Genomic DNA, 13,622 nt, shown 5'->3' on the forward strand with positions numbered 1-13,622 from the left:
AAAAAAAAAAGAAATCCTTTGCACTGAGGACTTCAGAGCCACACTGACTGAAAAGTCAGTTTGCAAATCGTATTTTCTACAGAACACTAAATAGGGTGTCTTTTACTCTTCTTATATTACTTAAGGTTTAGTGCCCACTGGTTTGTGATAATGGTCCCTCAAGGAACAACACGCAGTCCTGTCCTTGGAAACACAGCTACAATTGCATTCCCCCTTCTCATCTACATGGACCTGGGGCTCTGTGATTGAAATCATCTGCTCTGGCTGCCTACCTCGGCATCCCCAACACACTTAGAAAGTCATTGAAGCCAATTCAGTGCTTCCTCAGGTCCAGCCAGAGACTGTAACCAGGAAACAGAAGTGTTTCTTTATCAGCATGCCCATGATTGCTTGCTGCTTAGATTGCATGAATATAGGCCAAGACTAAATAGCAAAACATTCTGGTTCAACAGGTCAAGCATTCTGGAGGATTTTCAGCCACTTTTCCCTTTCTTCAGACCCTACAGGTTGGCTAACCCTCCATCCACTTCCCACTGCCTTCATCCTGGCCAGCTGCCAGTGCAGACTTGCCCCATTCCCCGATGGCCTTGAGTAGCCAGATGACAGGATTCTGGGCAACTAGGACAGAAATCTCTTGGCCAATCGTTTAGTGAGGTTGTGGAGAGATAATGCTGTAAACTTTTATTTTTCAGGAAATCTGGAAACCTACAGTCTCCATGCCTGATCAGCAAAGAAGGAGCTCACTGTGGGCACCAGAGACAGAGACCCAATGTGGAGACCTGCGAGCCTGTGTCCGGCCCTGAACTCTCAAGCACAGGGCAGGCTTCCTGAGCATTGAAGAGAATATGCGGGAGAACAAAACAGAAACTGAAAGAATATGCAAGGTGTCTTTCTTGGATGTTATTCCATGATAGATGGTAGGGGCAGGAGTGACAGAAAGAGGCTGACAAGAGCTGGACATGGAGGCTGGAACGGTCAGGGTGTGATTCGGAGAGGCACATGAGAAGGAAGGTGGATTTTAAGGCTGGAAATCTGAGGGTCAGTGGTCCAAATCACTCAGAGACAGAATCACAGCACAGCCCTTGCTGATGGCAAACAAAGGAGGACAAGAGGACTGGAAAGAATTCTGCTAGCAGGCAGGAGCTAGTAAGGTGAATTTGTAGCAAAATTAGTAGGTGGAGAGGATGATTTTTGGCCATTTTTCCTGTTCTTCAAGAAAACAGGAGATAACTAGAAGGACTAGAGAACCGGGCTGCCAGAACTAGTGGGAAGCCCCCTAGAAATGGTGACATCGCCCACCAAACAGATCCCGCCAAGGCTGCACATGGCCTTATGTCTCCTTTACCTTTCTGGCCCCACGCAGCCACCAGACAGCCATGCCCAGCAACTTCCCACAAAGCCATAGAGTCCCCAGAGTGAGCCCCAGCAGAAATACAAAAACGTCGAGCAGGTACTGCTCATGCCAGGGCTGCTGGAAGACATAAGGCTTGAGGTGCATTGCCCCCCCTGTCTGGAGGACGTGGTCAATCCAGCCCACCAGCCGCTGTGTGGGGCTGAGCGGGTGGGAGCGCAGAATGACGCTGGCAGCCACTGCCGCGGACTTGTATCTGTTGAGAGAGATAGAGAGGGGGCATTACTAATGTGACCTCACAAGAGTTAGAATGTGTAATTTGTTCTAATATGATGCACCAAAGACTGAGTTTCAAGGAAATTTTGTTGGCTTTGCAGTAATCTACCTGGTTTCCCTTGAAGTTTAATCATGACAACTACATGCAAAGATCCATGTATAATGCTAAAAGTCTTAAACTTCAAAAAAGTGACTCAGTCCACAAAGACTAGTCCCTACTCCAAGGAGGCTTATGATGTACCCTAGGAAAATTATATATGATATAATTATTATACATATACATGGAGCACCTACATTGTGCCAGTCTCTAGATGGGGTGACAAATCTCACTCTGGGGAATGTTAGGCACAGGCTAAAGCCTACACATTCCTGCACCGTCAGAACATCATGTTGACCAGGGCTGGCTTCCTGGGCTGCAGGCTGCATATTTGTACCACATAATTAGTAGCATCCTGTACTTGGTTTCACCATGTTGAAGTTCTCAAACTTTATAATAAGAGGCTCCACACTTTTATTTTACACCAGGTCCTACAAATTGTGAAGCTGGCCCTACTTATGTACAATGTCTGAGGACCATCCCAGCTCAGAATGGTCATTTTGGGTCTAGGTCATTGAAAAATCCAATGAAAGCTACAAACACATTTTTCAGAAAATGACCAACTGCAATACATGAAATTGCAAATATATACAATTGATCTGGAGTTAACCAACCCATGGAATTTAATGACTCTTCTAGGGCTAAGAACCATGAGCTATGTGGTTGTTTTATGTCATCTAGCTAGAACTGCTGAGTGTCTCCTAGTACATGTTAAGCCTTGAGGTCCGATTTTGGTTTGTGCCCTTGAAACTCTAATAAATTATTCAGTCCTTTTTACTTATTACATGAGGTGTATTTTTCTCTTCACATGAGATCACTGTGCTGGATATGCAGTTAGTTACCTTGGAGGTCACTGGGCCCCTTCTGTTGCCTCACTTAACTAAAATTCATTAACCACTTACTTTGTGGCAGACCCTGTGCTAGGCACTAAGAAGATAGCAGAAAACAAGAGACACATGCTGCTGTCCTCATTAAGCTAACTCTCCACTCTCTGGTTGGAAGGTGAGGGGGACAAATAAATGAAAACATAAGCCGGGCGTGGTGGCTTATGTAATCCCAGCTACTCGGGAGGCTGAAGCGGGAGGATGATTTGAGCCCAGGAGTTTGAGACCAGCCTGGGCAACATAAAGAGACTCTGTAAACAAACACATAAATAAATGAGGTAATTACAGACCTTAAGAAGTGTTAAGAAGGAAATGATATAACTGGGGTATGTGGGAGAAGAGGTTACTCAGGACTGTCAGAGGCGAACTCTAAGAAGAAATGAGTTGGAGATGAGACCGGAATGTGACAAAGGAGCCAGTATGTGAAGAGGGAGCACCACAAACAAAAGGCCAACAGGGAGAAGAGTGCGGAGTATTTGGGTAACAGAAAGGCAATCTCCTGCCTCAGTTGGAATCCCGCTGACCTGAATTCCAATTGACCTGAAACGTAGCTCACAGAGACCCCCTGTACATAGTCCATGTTCCCCAAAATGAAAAGGTGGGAAATGATTCTTAGCATCTAACTTAAATGCTCTAGTCTTGCTCTCAGAGGACACAGGTCAGCTGTTGGCATTACACACATATTATCCCATGTCCTAGAAAATACAGTTGTAATCTAAAGCAAAACAAAACAAAACCAAAAAACCAGACTCCCATAGTGCCCTTAGTGTTTTTGCCTTCATTCATCATTATGACCACAACCCCAGGGAGCTGCATACCTCTTGTCTTCTATGATTTGTTTCATCTTAAGAGCCAATGTCTCTGCTTTGAGCTTCTTTAACTGAATAGAGACACCAAACTTTTTGGCTTCTACTCGGACCATGTTTTCAGGCTGGTCTCCAAAGAGAGGGATCCCCACCATGGGCACACCATGCTGGATGGCCTCCATTATGCTATTCTGCCCACCGTGGGTGACAAACAGACGGATGCTTGGGTGAGCTGTTGTAAATAAGAAAGAGGGTGGGACACTTCAGGATGAAAACTTCAAAACATCAGGCAGAGATGAAGGGGATAAGAAAGTGCCAAGGGGATCTAGTGGTGTGTTGGAGACATTGTATCTAATGACTGTGCTTGGGACACATCCAAGGTTACAGTTCCAAGATACAAGATTCCAAGTGTTGCTATCATATGGAAACATCTTCCCTCAGCCAGAAACTCAGCTAAGGCTTAGAATTGAGTGAATTCTGTAGAGAAGAGTGCTAAGCAAGGCATACATCTCTATCTGTCCATCCATTCTTCCTTCTCTCTGTCCTCCCTGTGCCTTTCTTTGTTTCTCTCATCTGTATTCTGTGTGTCTCTCTGTTTCTACCTCCTCTGTCTGTCTATATTGAGCCCTCTTTTATCCACTGACAGCTAATTTCCCTTTTCTTGTATTCCTGACATATTTGTTAACATCACAACTCATGTGTCACTCATAAAACTTGTATTGACTGTATGGTGTCCTCAATTATAAGAGAAGTGCCTTGAAAGTAGACTGGATCCTTCGCCTCTGCATTTCCAGTTCCTGTCTTTCCATGCCAGCGTTACTTAGAGCTAACTAAAGTGATTGTTGATAATGACAAGCACATCTCAACCTGGGTCACTCAACTGCAATGTGCATCAGACTCCTTGTCTCTTCTTTGAAATGGGAGGCATATGCCCTACCCCAGAATTTTAAAAAAATATATTCACAGAAGTAGGACCAGGAATCTACTTCTTAAATTGCCCAGATTCTTTTCAGCCATAATCTTGGTTGTGAATCTCTGCTCTAGTCAGTGTCTATGGCAGCACTGGGCACAGAGAAAACCTGTTGGGGGTGAGGGAGCTCTCTGGTCCCAGACAACCCGGTAGACCAAATCACCAACTGTGAAGTTGCTAAGCTTGGCACACAGGTATGTTGGCACATCCTAAAGACATCATTGGCATTAATCTTGTGATGGTAGAAGTTGCTCAGACCCTTAGTAAATTAAGAGGATGTGTCCATATTTATGGGTGGATGTGTGTATGTGTAAGTCCATGTGGCCGAACTGGTGCTCACAAAGTCACTAAAGTTTGTGGCACCTCTCCCAACCCCTAGTATATACATTCAGAGTTGATAGGTTGTCTTTAATTTTGTTTGGGTGACCTTGTCCAAGACCAAATGCAGTAGGGTTAAAGAGACTTGACAGGAATATCACATAGGGCTGCAGACATCAGGTCTAGGATAGAAAAGAATGAAGGAAAGTTGGCTGCTTTGGCATCTGATCCCATTGGAAGTATAGCCTGGTTTCCCAAGAACTCCAGCTGGCTGCTACTTTTCTGTCCACTGAGCCTTACCTGTACCATTCACCAGTGGGTACAAATGTCCAGCTAAAGGTCAGAGCTGTGATGAGCCCCAAAGACAGGTCAGTGGAAGGAGAGGAGCAGTCCTGGGCAGCCCTTACCCAGGAGGTCACTCTGAGGAAGCCAGTCCACAATTTTCACATTTGCAGCCAGGTGGACATCTTTGGGCCAATGAGAACACTGACACTTCCATATCACCCCTTGGGGTAGGTGGGCAAAGGCATTGTTCATCTCCTTGAAGATTTCCGGATTCTGACAGGTGTTCACCATGGAGCCCAAGGTCACAAGGACAAAACCAGAGTCCCCAAACTTGGCAATGAAGTTCTCTAAGTCCTGGAGAAAGATTACCAAGGTAAAGAGGTGACAAAATTACCAGTGAAAGCCTAGTTGACCAGAAAATGAAAGCCAGACTATTTACTAACACAGTGCCCTGTCCTCACTATCCCAAAGCTATTATTATAGCTCCTAGTATAGCTCGATACTAGCTGCACTGTGGTCATGTCCTTTGTGTTGGAGAGAACATCTTTCTTCTTGAAACCCTGACCCTAGTATCAGGGCCTTTCTTGACCTTCCACCTATTATAGGTCCAGGGAGTCACAGGAGTTTTCTAAGGTCAGACTAGAGGTAATAGTATCTGGAAGAGTACTAGTAGGTGGCCAGGGTCCAACACAAAGAGTGGGACTTCTGGAGGCTGGAATGGAGATGCTGGGAGAACACCTCTGTTGCAGGCAGAAATGGTGGCAGCATAGGGTAAGGCTCCTCTCCATCTACACAAAATGTACCCTTTTAGTGTGTTTTCCTCTAATGTTTTATGATAGTCTCAGTCACTGATCTTTTTGTACATACTTCATCCTCTACCTCAGTAGTTCACCCACAGGACTGCAAATTATAACCACAGAGAAAGATTTTTTAAAAGCAGCAATGCCATAGGGAGGTGGAGCAAGATGGCAGAATAGAACCTTGAAGGAATACCTTGAAGGAATACCAAATTAACAACTATCCACAAGAAAACACCTTCATAAGAACAAAAAAAATCAGGTGAGCAATCACCATTCCTGGTTTCAACATCGTACTGAGGAAAGAGGCACTGAGAAGGTAGGAAACACAGTCTTCAATTACCATGTGGTGCAGAGAGAGGATCTGTGTGCTTAGGGGAGGCAGAGCACAGTGGCTATAGACTTTGCAGTGGAAGTCAGTGCTCTGCAGTCACAGAGCAAAGCAACACAGGGAAGATTTCAGCTGGCACCCATGCAGGGAGCATTTAGACCAGCCCTTGCTAGAAGGGAATCATCCACCTTAGCAGTAGGAACCTCAGTGCTGGTTAGACCAACCACCGCAAGCTAAAATGCTCTGGGGTTCAAAATAAACTTGAAAGGCAATCTAGGCCACAAGAACTAAAATCCCTGGAGTGCACATGACCTGGTGAGACACCAGCCAGGGCAGCCAAGGGAGTGCTTGTGTCACCCCTCCCCCAACTCCAGGCAGGGCAGCTCACAGCTCCAGGAGAGACTCCTTCCTCCAGGAGAGGAGAGGGAAGAGTTAAAAAGTCTTTGTCTTGCAATTTGGGTACCAGTTTAGCTGCAGTAAAATTAAGCACCAAGGAGAATCCTAACATCTCCACATCTAGGCCTTAGCTTCTGGACAACATTGCTAGACATGACCTGGGTCAGAAGAGAACCTGCAGCCCTGAAGGGAGAGACCTAAGCCTGGCAGGATTCACCACCTGCTAATTCAAAAGCCCTTGGGCCTAAAATAAACATCAGCAGTAGCAAGGCAGTACTTCTCACAGGCTTGGGGTGGGGTGGCCATGGGCGAGTCTGCTGCTTTAGGAAGGGAGGGAATAGAGTAAGTAGATCCCTACAATTCCCAATTCCAGGACCCAGTTCCTGGACAGAATTCCTAGACCCAACCTGGGACAGAAGGGAACCTGCTGCCCTAAAGGGAAAGGTATAGGCTTGGAAGAATTCACCACCTGTTGACTAAAGAGCTCTTGAGCCTTGAATAAACATCAGCAGTAACCAGGCAATAGTTATCATAGGTCTTGGACAAGGTCCAGTGCTGTGTTGGTTTCAAGAGCAATCCAGCACAATTTCAGGGGAGGTGGTCATGAGAGTGTTTGTGTCACCCCTCCCCCAACTCCAGGCAGCTTAGCACAGGGAGAGAGAGAAACTCTGTTGGTATATGGGAAAGTAAGGGAAGAGAACCAGAGACTCTGCCTGGTAATCCACGGAATTCTCCTGGCTCTTACCTAAGACCACCAAGGTGGTACTTCTACAAGGCTGCAAGAGTCAGCATGACTGGGCTTGGAGTGCCCCCTAATGCAGACACAGGTGCAGTGACCAAAGACTTAGATCACAACACTCAATTCCCTTTGAACACTTGGAAAGCTTTCTCAAGGACAGGCACAAACAAGCCCAGACTGCAAAGATTAGAATATATACTTAACTCTTCAATGCCCAGACATTGATGAACAAGTTACAAGCATCAAGACCATCCAGGAAAACATGACTTCACCCAACGAACCAAATAAGGCACCAGCAACTAATCCTGGAGACACAGAAAAATGTGATCTTTCAGACAGGGCATTCAAAATAACCATTTTGTGGAAGCTCAATGACATTCAAGATAACACAGAGAAGAAATTCAGAATCCTATCAGCTAAATTTAGCAAAGAGATTGAAAGAATTAAAAACAAAAAAGTAGAAATTCTGGAGTTGAAAATGCATTTGACGTAATGAAGAATGCCTCAGAGTCTCTTAGCAGAAGAATTGATCAAGCAGAAGAAAGAATAAGTGAGCTCAGACAACATAATAAGATATAAATAGAAACAACAAAAACTTAGCGGACTGGGAAATCAAGTGTAGAATTTTTATTACTGTTCTTTTTTGCTTAATCATTTGTTTCTTTCTGCAGTCAAAGTTAAGTTGTCATCAGTTTAAAATAATGAGTTACAAGATATTACTTGCAAGCCTTGTAGTAACCTCAAATCACAAAACTCAAAACAGATATACAAAAAATAAAATTCAAGAAATTAAAACATACCACCAGAGAAAATCATTTTCACTAAAAGAAGACAAAAAGAAAGGAAAGAAGAAAGAGAAGATCACAACACAACCAGAAAACAAATAACAAAATGACAGGAGTAAGTCCTTACTTACAAATAATAACATTGAATGTAAACAGACTAAACTCTCCAATCAAAACAAAAAGAGTGATTGAATGAATAAAAAAAGAGACTTAACATGTTGCCTCCAAGAAACACACTACCTATAAAAACACACATAGACTGAAAATAAAGGGATAGGAAAAGATATTCCATGAAAGTGGAAACCAAGAAAAAAGAAGGAGTAGCTATACTTACATCAGATAAAATAGATATCAAGACAAATACCATGAAAAGAGACAAAGAAGGTTATTATACAATTTTATAAAGGTTGATTCAGCAAGCACATATAACAATTATAAATATATAGGCACTCAAAACTGGAGCACCCAGACCTATAAAGCAAACATTATTAGAGGTAAAGAGAGAGATAGACCCCAATACAATAATAGATGGAAAATGCAACACTTTCAGCATTGGATGCATCATCCAGACAGAAAATCAACAAAGAAACATTGAACTTAATCTGCACTACAGATTAAGTGAACCTAATAATATTTGCAGAAATTTTCATCCAATGACTGCAAAAAAGACATTCTTCTACTCAGCACATGGACCATGTTTAAGTATAGACCATACATTAGGCCATAAAACAACTTTTAAGCAATTCAAAACAATTGAAATTATATCAACTACCTTCTTAGGCCACAATGGAATAAAACTATAAGTCAATAACAAGAGAAACTCTGGATATTATACAAATGCATGGAAAAAAACAATTTGCTCCTGAATGACCAGTAGGTCAATGAAGTAATTAAGAAGGAAATTTAAAAATTTATTGAAACAAATGATAATGAAAAGAAAACATACCAAAACCTATGAGACACAGTGAAAACAATACTAAGAGGAAAATTTATAGCTATAAGTGCCTACATCAAAAGAGTGAGACTTCAAATAAACAATCTAAGGATGCATCTTAAAGAACTGGAAAATCAAGGGCAAACCAAACCCAAAACTAGTAGAAGAAAGAAATAAAGATCACAGCAGAAATAAATGAAATTTAAAATTAAAAAAATAAAAGATCAATGAAATGAAAAGTTTGGTTTTGAAAAGATAAGAAAATAGACAACCCTTTAGCCAAACTAAGAAAAGAGAGAAAACCCAAATAAAATCAGAGCTAAAAAAAGAGACATTACAACTGATGCTACAGAAATTCAAAGGATCATTAGAAACACCTATGAGCAACTGTATGCCAATAAATTGGAAAACCTAGAAGGAATGAATACATTCCTAAACACATACAACTTACCATGATTAATCCATAAAGAAATCCTGAACCTGAACAGACCAATAACAAGTAACGAGACTAAAGTTGTAATAAAAAGTCTCCTAGCAAAGAAAAGCCTAGGATCCAATGGCATCAATGCTGAATTTTACCAAATATTTAAAGAACTAATACCAATCCTACTCAAACTATTCTAAAAAACATAGAAGAGAGGGGAATAAAAGCCCTGTATTACCTTTTTAACAAAGCAAGACAAATACACATCGGAAAAAGGAAACTACAGGCTAATATCTCTGATGAACATTAAGTCAAAAATCCTTGACAAAATACTAGCAAACTAAAATCAACAACACATTAAAAAGATCATTCATCATGACCAAGTGGGATTTATCTGAGGGACTGAAGGATCATTCAACATATGCAAATCAATCAATGTGATTCATCATATTAACAGAATGAATGAAAAAAACCATATGATCATATCAATTGATGTTGAAAAAGCATTCAATAAAATTCAAAGTCCCTTCATGATAAAAACCCTAAAAAAACTGAGTATAGAAGAAACATACCTCAACACAATAAAAACCATATATGACACACCCAAAGTTAGTATCACACTGAATGGGGAAAAACTGAACACCATTCCTCTAACATGACAAGGATGCCCACTTTTACCACTGTTATTCAACATAGTACTGGAAGTTCTAGCTAGAGCAATCAGAAAAGAGAAAGAAATAAAGGGCAGTTAAATTGGAAGGGGAGAAGTTAAATTATGCTACTTTGCAAATTATATAATCTTATATTTGGAAAACCTAAAGACTCTACCAAAATAAGTATTAGAACTGATCCACAAATTCAGTAAAGTTGCAGGATACAAAATCAATATATATAAATCAGTAGCAATTCCATATGCCAACAGTGAATAATCTGAAAAAGAAATCAAGAAAGTAATTTCATTTACAATGCCTCCAAACAAAATAAAATACCTAGGAATAAAGTTAAACAAAGAAGTAAAAGATCTCTCCAATGAAAACTATAAAACATTGCTGCAATTAATTGAAGAGGACATTTTAAAAACTGGAAAGCTATTCCACATTCATGCACTGGAAGAATCAATATTGTTAAAATGTCCATACTACCCAAAGCAATCTACAGATTCAATTCAATCTCTATAAAAATACCAATCACATCCTTCACAGAAGGAGGAAAAATAATCCTAAAATTTATATGGAACCACAAAAGACCCAGAATCGTCAAAGCCGTCCCAAACAAAAAGAACAAAACTGGAAGAATCACATTACCTGACTTCAAGTTATACTACAAGACTATAGTAACCAAAACTGTATGGTACTGGCATAAAAAAAAAGGCACATAGACCAACAGAACAGAATGGACAACCCAGCAATAAATCCATACATCTGTGGTGAACTTATTTTTGATAAGGGTGCCAAGAACATAAAGACAGTCTCTTCAATGAACAGTGCTAAAAAAAAAACTAGATATGCATATGCAGAAGAATAAAGCTAGACCTCTATATCTCATCATATACAAAAATCAAATCAAAATGGATTAAAAGACTTAAATCTAACACTTTGGAAGGCCGAGGCAGGTGGATCACCTGAGGTCAGGAGTTCCAGACCAGCCTAGCCAACATGGTGAAACCCCGTCTCTACTAAAAATACAAAAAATTAGGTGGGCACCTGTAATCCCAGTTGCTTGGGCAGCTGAGGCAGGAGAACTGCTTGAATCCAGGAGGTGGAGGTGGCAGTGAGCCAAGATCGCACCACTGCACTCCAGCCTGGGCAACAAGAGCAAAACTCAGTCCTCAGTCTCAAAAAAAAAAAAAAAAAGAAAAGAAAAGAAAAATACCTCAAGCTATTAAACTACTAAAAGAAAACATTGGGGAAACTCCAGGATGTTGATCTGGGCAGATTTATTTCTTGTGTAATGCAGGCAACCAAAGGAAAAATGGACAAATTAGATCACATCAAGTTAGAAGGCTTCTATACAACAAAGGAAACTATCAACAAAGAGAAGAGATAACCCATGGAATGGGAAAAAATATGTGCAAATTCTTCTTCTGACAAAGGATTAATAACTAGAATATATAAAAGCTCAAACAACTCTATGAGAAAAAAAATCTAATAACCTGATTAAAAAATAAAAGATCTGAATGGACATTTTTCAAAAGACATACAAATGGCAAACAGGCATATAACAGGTTTGCTCAGTGTCACTGATTATCACAGAAATGCAAACTAAACTACAATGAAATATTATCTCACCCCAGTTAAAATGGCTTTCATCCAAAAGACAGGCAATAACAAGGATGTGGAGAAAGCAAACTCACACACTGTTTGTGGGAATTTAAATCAGTACAACCACTATGGAAAGCAGTTTAGAGATTCATCGAAAAACTAAAACTAGAACTACCATATGATTCAGCAATCTCACTGCTAAGTATATACCCAAAAGAAAAGAAGTCACTATACTGAAGAGATACCTGCACTTCCGTGTTTATTGCTGCATTATTCGCTGTAGCCAAGATATGGAATCAATCTAAATTTCCAAAATCAGATGAATGGATAAGGAAAATATAGTACATGTACACAATGGAGAACTCATCAGCCATAAAAAAGAAAGGGATCCTGTCATTTGCAACAATATGGATGAAACTAGAGTACATTATGTTAAGTGAACTAAGCCAGACACAGAAAGACAAACTGCATGTTCTCACTCATTTATGGAAGCTAAAAATTAAAACAATTAAACTCATGGAGATAGAGAGTAGAATGACTGTTACCAGAGGCTGGGATGGGTAGTTAGGGGATGGGGGAGTGGGTATGGTTAATGGTACAAAAATATAGTTAGAATGTATAAGGTCCAGTGTTTGATAGCACAACAGGGTGACTACAGCCAACAATAATTTGTAGTACATTTTCAAGTAACTAAAAGAATATAATTGGAATGTTTGTAACATAAAGAAATGATCAATGCCTTGATGTGGTGGATTAAAAAAAAAATAAAGCAGTAATGCTCTGTCCCAAAAGCAGGCCTGGACAGCTTATATCTTAAAGTCCCCCGGATAGCTCTTAACAAAGTTAGTGTTTTGAAAGGAAAATAAATCTCAGGATCCCCAAATCTAAGCCAAAGAGAAGAGTCAAGCTGGGAACTGCATCAGGCAAAACTGCCTCCCATTCCATTCCTAAATAGGATAGCCACAAAGATTCAAAAAAAAAAAAAAAAAAGCTACACACCTCCCTCACCACTTGCCCATAAGAAAATTCCTTGTGGACAAAGAGCAGACTGAACTCAAAAGCATCCCTCTGCTCGCCTGAGACAAGTGTATGTCAGCTTGCTTCCTCTGCTCTATTGTTTCACTAACCCAGACTAAGTCATAAGTGACTATTTCTGTAAATTGTGCACTCAGTGAAAAGCTAGTCAGAGACTCAAAAAAATGCAATTGTTTGTCTCTTGTCTACCTATGACCTAGAATCCCCCTCTCCAGCCTTTCTGGACCAAACCAATGTTTATCTTACACATATTGATTGGTGTCTCATGTCTCCCTAAAATGTATAAAACCAGCCTGTGTCCCAACCACCTTGGGCACATGTCATCAGGACCTCCTGAAGCTGTCATGGGTGTATCCTTAACCTTGGCAAATAAAGTTTCTAAATTGGTGAGACCAGTGTCATATATTTTGGGCTCACACTATCTAATGTCTTAATTTTGCGTTTAGCACAATTTTGTCAATTCTTACTTCCAAATATTTCTTTGAATTCTGATTCTGATTCTCTCTGCCCTACAAGGGCTCACCCCAGCTCCCAACCCATCATTCTATTACGTGGTCCAGACTCTACTGGATTCCAGCCAGCATACCACTTACCATTCCCAAGGACTTCTTTAAAACAGCCTTGTCATCATTTTTGTAATGACAAGGCAACATAAGACCATTATATAAAAATTGGAAAATGCAGAGAAGAAACATTATTTTTTTTAAGTGTATATTGTCTCACAGCCATTACAACCCTTACTCCCATTGTTATCCTCTTAACAATGTCCTCCCCTTACTCCATGGTGGAGGCCTGATCCACCCACCTGACAGCTAAGGTTTCTGGTAAATCCCCACAACTCCACTCATGCAATTGAATCTTCTACTCCACTAGTGTAGCCAGCGCCACCCAGGGAAGCCAGCCTTATGGCAATCTCAATTACATCTCCACATA

The 13,622-nt window shown here is 40.8% G+C and overlaps 1 protein-coding gene across 2 annotated transcripts in view; it reads right to left on the reverse strand.

The window, feature by feature from the left end:
* Positions 1-650: 650 nt before the first annotated feature.
* The window catches only part of UGT3A2 (UDP glycosyltransferase family 3 member A2), a 33,664-nt gene continuing 20,692 nt past the window's right edge, over positions 651-13,622 (reverse strand). The window contains exons 5-7 of one of the 2 annotated variants that reach the window (XM_024247206.3): positions 5,110-5,341; positions 3,427-3,646; positions 651-1,607 (exon numbers count right to left, since the gene is read on the reverse strand). In XM_024247206.3, the coding sequence (XP_024102974.2) occupies positions 1,331-1,607; positions 3,427-3,646; positions 5,110-5,341 (729 nt within the window). In that variant the 3' untranslated portion in view covers positions 651-1,330. The remainder of the gene's footprint in view (positions 1,608-3,426; positions 3,647-5,109; positions 5,342-13,622) is intronic. The other variant, XM_054555475.2, reaches the window with a different exon arrangement.

The sequence above is a fragment of the Pongo abelii genome, chromosome 4 (genome assembly GCF_028885655.2).
Source record: "Pongo abelii isolate AG06213 chromosome 4, NHGRI_mPonAbe1-v2.0_pri, whole genome shotgun sequence".
NCBI lineage: Eukaryota > Metazoa > Chordata > Mammalia > Primates > Hominidae > Pongo > Pongo abelii.